At 41.6% G+C, this 12,646-nt stretch overlaps 2 protein-coding genes across 2 annotated transcripts in view; both read left to right on the top strand.

Annotated features, from left to right (window-relative positions):
* The first annotated feature begins 3,980 nt into the window (after positions 1-3,980).
* On the top strand, positions 3,981-7,853 carry LOC115103595 (peptide YY-like). The gene is made up of 4 exons (XM_029624435.2): positions 3,981-4,101; positions 4,961-5,148; positions 7,047-7,127; positions 7,418-7,853. Exons 2-4 carry the CDS (start codon positions 4,961-4,963, stop codon positions 7,440-7,442), a joined length of 294 nt encoding a protein of 97 aa, XP_029480295.1. The 5' UTR covers positions 3,981-4,101; the 3' UTR covers positions 7,443-7,853.
* Positions 7,854-8,922: 1,069 nt separating this feature from the next.
* The window catches only part of LOC115103594 (MAGUK p55 subfamily member 2-like), a 48,321-nt gene continuing 44,597 nt past the window's right edge, over positions 8,923-12,646 (top strand). Inside the window, exons 1-2 of the mRNA XM_065006723.1 lie at positions 8,923-8,931; positions 9,376-9,422. Coding sequence (XP_064862795.1) covers positions 8,923-8,931; positions 9,376-9,422 — 56 coding nt within the window. The remainder of the gene's footprint in view (positions 8,932-9,375; positions 9,423-12,646) is intronic.

The following is a 12,646-nucleotide window of genomic DNA, read 5'->3' as shown; positions in this document are numbered from 1 at the left end:
TGGTATGACCTCAAGAGAGCTGTTCACACCAGACATCCCAAGAAAGTTGCTGAGCTGAAACAGTTTTGTAAAGAGGAATGGTCCAGAATTCCTCCTGACCGTTGTGCAAGTCTGATCCGCAACTACAGAAAATGTTTGGTTGAGGTTATTGCTGCCAAACGAGGGTCAATCAGTTATTAAATCCAAGGGCTCACATACTTTTTCCACCCTGCATTGTGAATGTTTAAATGGTGTGTTCAATAAAGACATGAAAATAATTGTTTGTGTGTTATTAATTTAAGCAGACCATGTTTGTCTATTGTTGTGACTTAGATGAAGATCAAATCAAATTGTATGACCAATTTATGCAGAAGTACAGGTAATTCCAAAGGGTTCACATACTTTTTTTTGCCACTGTTTTTGCAAACTGCGCAAATGCAATTTTCTGGACACCAAATGTAGTCAGCCTAAATATTTTTGTTTCATTTTGTTAAGACACTGCAGGACCAGACTTGTCCAGAGAAGATTGTGGATAAATACTTTTTTAAAAAAATCCATCTGTAAAATACGAAAGATATACATTGTAAATGCAGTTTCGGCATGTTTTTTCACATAAAATGTTGTCTGGAATAAAAAATGTACAACATTTCAACAAGTCTCTCTGGGCCAGTCTGAGGAATATATCTAAGGATAACCATATACAATTTGGTGAAGGCAGATGCTTCTGAAAAATGTGTTGGCCTGTGGGAAGAGTCTGACTTTCAAGAAATGGCATTTAAAGACAAGTGCACCACTGAATTAAGACTACCAAAGGCCAAAAGCCTATTTAGACACAACAACCATTTCTTCAAAGTTACTAAAAGTAGTCCAGTTTGTAACATTCTGTATGAAATGGGCTTAGCAATGATGTGTAATTCAATGTCGTTAGCCTTGAAATTATTGACAAATTCATACAAATTCATACACGCAGTCAGTCAGGAAAGCAAAGACTAGCTTTTTCAAACAGAAATTTGCATCCTGTAGCTCTGACTCCAAAAAGTTCTGGGACACTGTAAAGTCCATGGAGAATAAGAGCACCTCCTCCCAGCTGCCCACTGCACTGAGGCTAGGAAACACTGTCACCACCGATAAATCCATGATAATCAAGAATTTCAATAAGCATTTCTCTACGGCTGGCCATGCTTTCCTCCTGGCTACCCCAACCCCAGCCAACAGCACCGCAACCCCCGCAGCTACTTGCCCAAGCCTCCCCAGCTTCTCCCTCACCCAAATCCAGATAGCAGATGTTCTGAAAGAGCTGCAAAACCTCGACCTGTACAAATCAGCTGTGTTAGACAATCTGGACCCTCTCTATCTAAAATGATCTGCGGCCATTGTTGCAACCCCTATAACCAGTCTGTTCAACCTCTCTTTCGTATTGTCCGAGATCCCTAAAGATTGGAAAGCTGCCGCGGTCATCCCCCTCTTCAAAGGGGGTGACACTCTAGACCCAAACTGTTATAGACCTATATCCATCCTGCCCTGCCTTTCTAAAATCTTCGGAATCTAAGTTAATAAACAGATCACTGACCATTTCGAATCCCACCGTACCTTCTCCGCTGTGCAATCCGGTTTCCGAGCTTGTCACGGGTGCACCTCAGCCATGCTCAAGGTACTAAACGATATCATAATCTCCATCGATAAAATACAGTACTGTGCAGTCGTCTTCATCAACCTGGCCAAGGCTTTCGACTCTGTCAATCACCGTATTCTTATCGGCAGACTCAACAGCCTTTGGTTTCTCAAATGACTGCCTCACCTGGTTCACCAACTACTTCTCAGATAGAGTTCGGTGTGTCAAATCGGAGGGCCTGTTGTCCGGACCTCTGGCAGTCTCTATGGGGGTACCACAGGGTTCAATTCTCGGGCCGACTCTCTTCTCTGTATATATCAATGATGTCGCTCTTGCTGCGGGGGATTCCCTGATCCACCTCTACGCAGACAACACCATTCTGTATACATCTGGCCTTTCATTGGAGACTGTGTTAACTAACCTCCAAACGAGCTTCAATGCCATACAACACTCCAACTGCTCTTAAACCCTAGTAAAACCAAATGTATGCTCTTCAACCGTTCGCTGCCCGTACCCACCCGCCCATCACTACTCTGGACGGTTCTGACTTAGAATATGTGGACAACTACAAATACCTAGGTGTCTGGCTAGACTGTAAACTCTCCTTCCAGACTCATATTAAATATCACCAATCCAAAATTAAATCTAGAATCGGCTTCCTATTTCACAACAGTCTCCTTCACTCACGCCACCAAACATACCCTCGTAAAACTGACTATCCTACTGATCCTCGACTTTTAATTAATTTTTTTACCTTAATTTGACTGGGCAAGTCCGTTAAGAACAATTTTTTATTTTCTTCGGTGATGTCATTTACAAAATAGCTTCCAATATTTTACTCAGAAAACTGCATGCAGTCTATCACAGTGTCATTTGTTTTGTCACCAAAGCCCCTTATGCCACCCACCACTGCAACCTGTATGCTCTAGTCGGCTGACCCTCGCTACATATTCATCGCCAGACCCACTGGCTCCAGGTCATCTATAAGTCTATGCTAGATAAAGCTCCGCCTTATCTCAGCTTACTGGTCACGATAACAACACCCACCCGTAGCACACGCTCCAGCAGGTATATCTCACTGGTCATCCCCAAAGCCAACACCTTTGGGCGCCTTTCCTTCCAGTTCTCTGCTGCCAAGGACTGGAGCGAATTGATTTTTTTTTTTGCTGAAGCTGGAGACTTATATTTCCCTCACTAACTTTAAACGTCAGCTATCTGAGCAGCTAACAGCCCATCTGTAAATAGCCCACCCAATCTACCTACCTCATCCCCATATTGTTTATTTTTTACTTTTCTGCTCCTTTGCACACCAGTATTTCTACTTGCACATCATCATCTGCTCATCTATCACTCCAGTGTTAATTTGCTAAATTGTAATTACTTCGCTACTACGCCATTCTCATGCCATTTGCACACACTGTATACAGACTTTTTAAATTTTTTATTGTGTTATTGACTGTACGCTTGTTTATTCCATGTGTAACTCTGTGTTGTTGTTTGTGTCGCATTGCTCTGCTTTATCTTGGCCAGGTCGCAGTTGTAAATGAGAACTTCTTCTCAACTGGCCTACCTGGTTAAATAAAGGTGAAATACAAATTAAATAAATAAACGGCAGTAGTATGATGAACTGTAGAAAATATACATTTTCATCATGTTTTTTTTAACACTAACACTTTTCACTTTTTGAAAATACTAATATTAATGGACCAAAATACCAACAAATATCAAAATTGAGGTAGATGCAATTTTGAGAGGTAAATGTAAAAAAATGTATTTCCGCCTGTGGTGCTTGACTTTCAGGGCATTACCGTACCAATAGGAACTTGACCGCCACCTGGTGGTTACTGGATGAGGCTACTCCACCACACATTCCAATGCGTACATTTCACTTTCTGACCTGTAGGGAGTTTTAATAATAATAGGCCATATTAATTTAGCCTACTGATCAGTGTTATCCGTATATGTCGAGGCCCGGACCTATATGTTCGCTGCTGTTTTAACCAAGATATCAATTGGAAATTGTGAAAGAATGAGTGAAGGCCTAATAATGACCTGTTTGTAGCTTATCACCATTTAGCTATGTTTGACACCGTCCATCCAAATAGTTTGACAGCATTCCATTGGTTTGTCAATGTCAATAGGACAGGTGTGATCCAAATTGCCCCCACTGTCCTTATAGCATACGTCAGAGATTCCAATTGCGTTTCTCCACATAGTACGACTAGGGTGATGCATTAGTAACAAATTATGTTAATCGTCAGGTGACGTCGGTATTATGCCCCCATCCTCCTTCTAACCATCACATCACAGCCACCCGTCCCACCTCGTTGACGAGGCGACGATGGGTATATAAACCCCCTTGTGTTGGAGTGAAACAAAAGACCAGCGATTTGCTGCAAAGACACCAGTTGAAAAAGGAACATTGCAGAAGCCAAGCAATAGAATCCACGCTGCTGGACGCAGACACCACTTGTCTTAACTACCTGTCGCTCACGTCAAGTCTTCTCAAAGTAAGTACAACTTTTAGTCTTGTGCATTTTAAATGTTTGCTAGTTAGCTAGTTTTGCCTGTATTACATTTACACTTAAATGTCTTTGCATATTTGGACATTAAAAAAATGAGTAGTTATTTGTGCAGTTCGTCATTGAAAAAATGTGATTGGTCCGATCACCTATAGCAATGATCTGCATGTTGCAACCTACAGTTAGAATTGTTTCCCCAACAGGAGTTGGTTTGAAAATGCTAGAAAATACTAGAAAATGCTTTTCAGAACCATGGACAGCTACGGGGCGAAAGTTGCGCAAATGAAATTTGGATAAAGTCGTGATTTCTGCTGGCACAACATGCATTCCTATAACAGTTGCAAATATTTGACAATAGCATAATAAATCATGTTCATGTTGAATAGGCTACTATTTTAGCAATGACTTGTGAATTATAGCGAAAACATGTTTCAAAGGCGAAATATAATATAATTGGTCAGGTTTTACCAATTCTTTCTGCTGTTTTACTTGTTGCTTTTTCCCTTTCAAACTCATTCCTATTACTTTTGTCGGTAATTATTTTAGATGCGAGTTCGAATTAGTAATCAAACATGGATAATTAGCTTGTACTGTAACTTGCTCTCAATACGCATTCAGTAGCCTACAGAAAATGCAGATTTCATTAAAGAATAATGCAGGATCGAAATGATCTACTACTAACAGGTCGACATCATTGCGCCTGATGTTAACCTTCTAAAACATGTTTTTATTAGGATGCCTGCTGATCTATGAAATTGGTGTAATGTTGGCTATATTATTGGGATCGGTTGAGGCTTTGTTAAATGATAAAATCGCGTGCTCCCTAACACCATTCTCCTGACAACAGATGGCCGTTATGCTGAAACCCTGGACCGTCTTGGTCGCCTTGGTGTTGTGCGTGCTGATGTGTCTCGGGACTTTCGTGGACGCTTACCCACCTAAACCGGAGAACCCCGGAGAAGACGCGGCTCCCGAAGAGCTGGCCAAATACTACACCGCGCTCAGACACTACATCAATCTCATCACGAGACAGAGGTACACAGCAGCGTTTGCTTTTTGAATTATATTTCTTCCTGGTCCTAACATCAAGGGAAATGTTTTCTATTAAGTTATAAACCACATACCTCGTTTTCTTTTATGGCAAATGGAGCTGTATTTCATTTTGAAATACTGTATTTCATTCCGGACTAGGTTAAGTCGTCTACTGTGACAGTGGCCCCTGAGTTTTCTGCTCTTATTGTTGCCTCAAGCTCTTAATGTTCCATACACCATGATATTTATTTTCAACATTTTATTACAGGGCACTCTCAAAAAGCTTTAGGCCCTCCTCCTATAAATAATGCCATAGCAATAAAACCGGTGAAGACAGACCCATGTGAAGTCTCCAAATCCAATGATCTCTCTGTGTGCAGGCAGGTTCCCTATAACATATTCTATATTGATGTGGTGATGTCTTGGTCAAATAGGTGGTCTCTGTCTTATTGCTGATATGGCACTGGATCTGGCACACCTGATATTATTCATGATATTCAAATAGGCCATTTGATCTTTAAGAAAACCTATCCAACCCTCTTACATTCAATTTAGAGGGGAAACAGGTTTACTCTTTTGTAAATCCGTTATCATATAGCATCCACATTTAAGTTTTCAGAATATCACAATGGCCTGGATGATGACCAATAATATCCTGGAATAGTGTAGATCAGAACTACATAGTCCAAGAGGAACTTGGTGGAGTTTGTTCTTCTTGTCTGCCATAATAACACATTGGTCTACATTTGACATTTTAGTCATTTAGCAGACACTCTTTTCAGAGTGACTTCCAGGTGCAATTCGGATTAAGTGCCTTGCTCAAGGGCACATAGGCAGATTTTCTACCTGGTCAGCTTGGGGGGGGGGGGGGGGTCAAACCAGTGACCTTTCAGTTGCTGGCCCAACGCTCTTAACCGTTCAAATGTGAACGACCAATCGTAAATGCTCATTTGAAACATTAGAGAAGCTTTACCTGCTGCAAGTGCACTGATTTTCCGGGAATCCAAAATATATAACAGTAATGATGTCTTCTGCATTCTCACAAAGTGGTTTCTAAGTGGAGAGATGAGTGCGTGGTGTGACAATGATGGTTCCCTTTTACATCTTGTTACAACCGGCTGTCTATGGAGCAGGTGTGATTGCCTCGGTCGCTTTCTTAGAAGGCATGGCTGATCATGCTTACCTCCGCTTCACCGGTATCACTTTGGAGTGCCTAGTGGGGTTGAATTGGAGTGTAAAATTGCACAGCCATTATGAATGCCAAGTTAGGTGGCATGATGGGGAAAGTGAACATCTTCCACTCAAAAACGTTTTCCCCCACAGAGGAAGCAATTCCAGCCAAATCCCGCTGAGATATTCAACTTCCAATTTCAATTTCAAAGAGAAATTGATCCTTTGTACAGACATTATCTGCGCAGGGAGTGCTCATACAAAAACAGACAAACACACAGGAATGGAAAAACTATTTGATTTTGCCCGAATAATCCAAGCGTAGTCTATAACCTACCTTACGACAGAGAACTACATTATCATGCTATTTAAAACCCTCATTATCTTTGGTAGTTGAGCAAGAAAGGCCTCGAACAGCCTCAGAGGAAAGGAGCTCTGACTCACGACCGGTTCTAATTGGCCTTGTCTGGTGGCCCCAGTGTCTGTAGGAGTTTGTGGGCTGACATGCTCAAGTTTCAAACATACACATAATTACATCACCCCTCTCTCATTACACACACCTCCGACAGCTGCCGTGGCACCTTGAGACACATTCAGACAGCAAAATGTTCTACCTGTCATCGAGAAGTGGGGTCCTCCTGTAGCATGCTTAGAGTGGAGTGGAAGTTTGACAGTCTTTTCTCTCTCTCTCGCTCTCGCTCTCTCGTTCTTTCTTCCTTTCTTTTTTCTAGGTATGGAAAGAGGTCCACCCAGGAGGGGGTGATGTCAGAGTTGCTGTTCGGCAACAACGCAGAGAGAGACCAGAGATCAAGGTCAGTCCATCAAAGATATCAAAAATGGACAATGCAATTTCAACGGAAGGTGCAAAGACTGGTATCTCTTTGTTTCTTGGGGTTACATCAATAGGGTAGTGTCAAAGAATGGCCACTTTATCAGCTACAGCCACCTACTGTACAGAAAAAGACTGGCATGCACAGCTTTTAGTAGGTCTGACTTTGGGTAGCCCAGGAGTGAAGCCAAAGGTTAATTTCCACAGGACTCATTGTTCTCTCCTCTCTCTCGCTCTCTCCCTCGCACCCTCTTTCCTCTGTTCCATCTCCAGATATGACGACTCCTACGTGTGGTGATTCCTCTTCCTCATTGGGCATTCTCTCCAGGTGTCCACCAATACCTGGAGAGGCCGACCAGTGCCTCCCACAACCGCCACGCCCTCTGACCCCTGGCCACAACCAATGACCATCACAGGACCTTAAGACAACGTAAAAATCTACCTTATATACCTAACCCTCCTTTCCCCCTCTTCTCTCTCTCTCTCTCAGACTTCTCACTCGAAGTCTCACCCTCACTTCCTCACACGAAGACAATTGTACATAATGAATAGTTGATTTAAGATATAAAATAAAAAATATATAATGATTTGATGAAATCATATGTGTAACCTACAATGCTGTATGTCTTAACAGAGTATGCTCTTTTATGGTTGGAACTGTATAAATGCTTTGTGTGTGATTAAAGTTTGATGGATGACTATGACAAGAGAGATGATTGTGTCTCATTCGTTCTTACAGTCAAAATGATTGTGGTGTTTTAAAAGGATCTCTTGGAGTAAAATAATGTATTGATGAGCAGAAGACATTCATTCTAGTTGAAAACGGATAACACCCTCTGTGAGGACTTTCCCCAACCATGTCACCGTAAGGCTATGGGTGACTTCTACTAGCCGGCTTGAAAATCAGACATCTGTTGTGTCTGGTGCAAGTACTGGACATCAGGCTATGTAAATACTGCCTTACCCTGATGTCTTCACTGTAATACTTCTCCTCCTCCAGTAGATGTCACTCCTGTAAGGCAGGTTCCTGACATGAACACGAGTGCGGAGTGAATACAATGTGAACGCTGATTGAATGAGTAAACACAGATTTTCTGAAATACATATATTACAATGGAGTACATATAGTTTAATCATATATTTTAATATGATATAATCATATATTTTACATATAGATTAATCATAACATATTATATACGTGCATGCATAATTTAAGTACCATCATTTGCTTAGCGCACGTGTTGCTTGAGTTGAAGAGAATATGGAATTATAGCATTTTTGATAGATTGACATCTTGACCATTCAGTTCCATTAAAGCCACAATATGTAAGATTTCCATTTGCTCATGTTGCCCTTTTCAACGAATGGAATAGCCATGATTTCTGAGGAATGTGACTCATAGATGCCCTGTCTTACCTTATCATAACCAAAGCAATAAGGACATTTTACGCCATTGTGTATGATATTTTAAACGTGCTCTGCACAATTTAAGAGTGTGGCTTTAACCCAAACAAATGTGTATTTGTTCCTAAATGTGAATAGGACTATTCATTGGAAGAATAAGGATTACACACAGATCATGTGATGAGAATCGTGTAAATCCATGACATGTAATGGTGGTCAATTATTTGTATCAAGAATGTTTGTGGGCTTCGACTTGTAGGCCTAACTGTATTTCTTTGTTATTGTAAAAACATGAAATGGGTTTGCAATAATTATTTGTTTAGAAAGACTGTTAAAAAGACATGGACAGGATATCTATTCTACACAACGGCCATATGTACCTGGTGGGGCACACATTGAGGAGAAAAGGTGCGTTGCCCGTTTAAATCTCCATCGCGACGACTTTACAGTGGTTTGAAAATCCGTAGAGGTTCAGAGATCTCAAATTAAACGGATACAACGACGCGACCACGAGACGGAACAGGTTAGTGCAGTCCGTTTATGTAGAATTGCGTTTTTATGTTTTTAAATTATACGATATATTTTCAGTGGAATGCATGACAGATCGTCTATTTGATTTGAGGTGTTGTCCTATGTTTGCGTGTGGGGGGCAACATGCTGTCAATTAGTAGATGATTCCGATAATGTAGATACAGAGTCAGGCAAATACTCAAATGGATCAAGACATAGCCTAACCGAACCCAATTTCTATTAATACCTACATAATTGTGTTTCGCATTGGTTTTATGTTAAATTATGTATGCGTTTCTCTTGTGTCTCGGTTGCAGACCGAGTGGGCGTGTCGGCTACGCACCAAAGACAACGGTTCTCTTCAGTAATTTAAGAAAATCTAAATACACACTAATATAAAGACTGTTTTGTAATACAGTATTTTCGTTAGTGGAAAAATATAATTTGTGAATAGTGTGGTATAGTGGTGCATGCTGCAAGCAAAATAGCACAATGCGCCCCCTACACTCAGACAAACACTTCCGCACGCACACCACCTCCACACGCAGACTTTTGGCAAGGTACAGTAGGATCATAAGATCGCACCTAACCATACTCTTTCTTTCCATCTGGGGTGTGGAGGAGTTTGCTCAGGTGTAAGAATCAGACCTTTGGAACATTGCCTTTTCTAGTTTGTATATTGTATGTTGAAGCACAAAAGTGAAAGTGGACTGTCCTTCTAATAACAAAATGACACTATTGTAGACCTCAAAATTCAAAAGGCACTCGCACATCTGAGCAATATATTTTTTTTTGCGTGTGCATGGTAACAGTTGAACAAGATGAAGGAACATCCCTTTTTCTATTTCTTTCTTTCTCTCAACTGAGTCTTTGGAACAAACCACAAAATGCAATGTGACTGGCTAACACTGTGTTGATGGGAGCCATGCACACACCATAGTCTTTAGAGAGAGGGAGACAGATATTGTGACACAAGCAGATGGGGCATGCAGGCAGCGTGTGATCTCATTCGGGCCTGGACATGGTGTCATTAGCACAAGAGGCCACAGCATGATGTGTGTATGGAGTAGAAGAGAGAGGAAGGAAAGAGAGAGGGATTTTATTTTACCAGGCAAGTCAGTTAAGAACAAATTCTTATGTTCAATGACAGCCTAGGAACAGTGGGTTAACTGCCTTGTTCAGGGGCAGAATGACAGATATTTACCTCGTCCGCTCGGGATTTGATCTTGCAACCTTCCAGTTACTTGTCCAACACTCTAACCACTAGATTATCTGCCGGATGGGAGAGAGGGAGAGAGAGGGGGGGATGGAGAGGGATGGGAGAGAGATGGGAGGGAGAAAAGGATGTAGAGGGGAATGGTAGGGTGGGAGGAGGTGGAGGGATGAGAGAAAAGGATGTAGAGGGGAATGGTAGGGTGGGAGGAGGTGGAGGGATGAGAGAGAAGGATGGAGAGGGGAATGGTAGGGTGGGAGGAGGTGGAGGGATGAGAGAGAAGGATGGAGAGAGAAGAGAAAATATGCAGTACCCACGTGGTCTGCCCATTATGAGTAAGGAGAAAGGGAAAGAGAAAGGCAAAGGGAGGGAGGGAGGGATGGAGAAGAATGGAAAGAGGATGTTAACTACCCAAGTGGACTGCCTGCCCTATGGTTCATAAACCCCCCAATATGAGTGAACATGAGGAGGGAGAGAGGTGATGAAGGAAACCTCCCTAGGGATCTGTGTGTTATTGCTGAGCTTGCATATTATCTACCGTCGGCTAGGAGCACTGTGGCGGGTGATGTGGTAGCAAGGTTACAATTTAGTAGTAGAGCTACTGAGCTATATTAGTAGGGGAATAATGTACAGTAAGCAGGATCTCTTTATGCCAAGAGATAAAATAGGTACAATAGTAGAAAAAGCAAGTGGACGTTTTGGGTGCTCTCTAAAGTGTTTTAGGTTATTTTCCATCCAATTGATGTTAGCACAGGAATAAATAAAAAATCAGTTCAATGCAGATGAACCTTTCGGTTACTGGCCCAACACTCTAACCACTAGGCTAACTGCCGCCCCAAAACGGCTGTACTATTTGCAGAGTTAGTGCCAGGTAAATGTTGCAAGTCTTAAGCCATTCAGCCAATCCTGAACCTGTGATCAAAAACTAGCTACATATGGACAGTACCAAAACAAATTAGCTAATGACTCTGTCTCTTCGCAGCAATATATATATATATATATAACATTATATTAGTTGCAAGAATTTTGTATGATAATTTATATTGAAAAAAGTTTTGAATCCAGCGTTGTTTTGTGTATCAGTTCATAAAACCATGTGTCATGGATCTCTTCCCAAGTATTTTGCAATCTATATGGCACCTTCGTTAGCTATAGCCATTTGGGAGGATTTGTTACATTACAAAATAAAAAAAATATTGTTAGTTTGGCCTGCACCCATGTTGAAAAAGGTTACATCTCCTCTAGTTATTGTTTGTCTGATTGTAACGGTTACTGCTTTGCTAAGGTCTCAAATACATGATTCAGTTATAAAAGCTATACTTTTTATATTGCTTCGTGATATTTGGCAGAATCATAATTCAGCATACAAGTCGTCAACATTAGATGCCATTGTATCTGCCAGGTTATGGTACAACATCATGCACAGGGTATTCTGCCATGGAAATGGCTGACTGCACATCATAATCTAATGAAAATGCAGAATAAATATCCCCACACACAGACTTGCTCCTAAAAATGGACATGTTATTTAAATGGTTTAGGTCAGACATTCCAACCATTGCTTCATTTTTGTATTAGATTCATCTTCCCCCATGTATACACTCTTAGGTGACATTTTGTGCATAAAAGACAAACAAGCCAGCACATCTGTCAGTGGCTTTATGGATTCATTAACCATATTGCCCCTAGATGTATTGAGATGTACTCCCTCTCCATCTCCACCTTCTACTTCTTGCACAATGCCTAGCCTCTCATCAGTGTGAATGTGGGTTAAAGGGTAGGGGTACAAAGCGGTACATCTCATTGGTTGCCTACCTCCCATCAGGGCATAATCACCTTTTCCTTTTTTCGGGTGGCCAGCTGAGGAGGCTGGAAGGCTGCTTTGTTTCCCCACCTATAACATTGGCATGAGTGGTGGAATGATGGAACGGTGTGTGTGTGTGTGTGTGTATAGCTTCGATTAATCACCCCTGCTGACAGTGCTCCTCTACCCACGTTCCCCCTGCTCCCCCCCTCTCCATCCCAGAAGCCCCTCTACCATGTGCCATGCGCTGAAAATATGCATCCCGATCCCTTTCCCTAAGCATCATTACTGGTCACTATGGCGGCTACAGACTGTACTAGCAGATCGTCATAGCAACTGGCTGACGGGGAAGAAATGAGGCAGTCCATTTCAGTGCCTTGCAAAAGTATTCACCCCTTGGCGTTTTTCCTATTTTGTTGCATTACAACCTGCAATTTAAATGTATTTTTATTTGTATTTTTTTTTTTTTTTTTTGTGAATTTTACCCCTTTTTCTCCCCAATTTCATGGTATCCAATTGTTGTAGTAGCTACTATCTTGTCTCATCGCTACAACTCCCGTACGGGCTCGGG

Source organism: Oncorhynchus nerka, linkage group LG21 (genome assembly GCF_034236695.1).
Source record: "Oncorhynchus nerka isolate Pitt River linkage group LG21, Oner_Uvic_2.0, whole genome shotgun sequence".
Lineage (NCBI taxonomy): Eukaryota > Metazoa > Chordata > Actinopteri > Salmoniformes > Salmonidae > Oncorhynchus > Oncorhynchus nerka.
This window is presented reverse-complemented; position numbering and strand designations above follow the sequence as displayed.

Coding starts and splice junctions, on each gene's coding strand:
- LOC115103595 (XM_029624435.2), top strand. CDS start 4,961: ATGGCCGTTATGCTGAAACCCTGGACCGTCTTGGTCGCCTTGGTGTTG. Junction 5,149..7,046: donor AATCTCATCACGAGACAGAG/GTACACAGCAGC, acceptor TCTTTTTTCTAG/GTATGGAAAGAGGTCCACCC. Junction 7,128..7,417: donor GAGAGAGACCAGAGATCAAG/GTCAGTCCATCA, acceptor TTCCATCTCCAG/ATATGACGACTCCTACGTGT.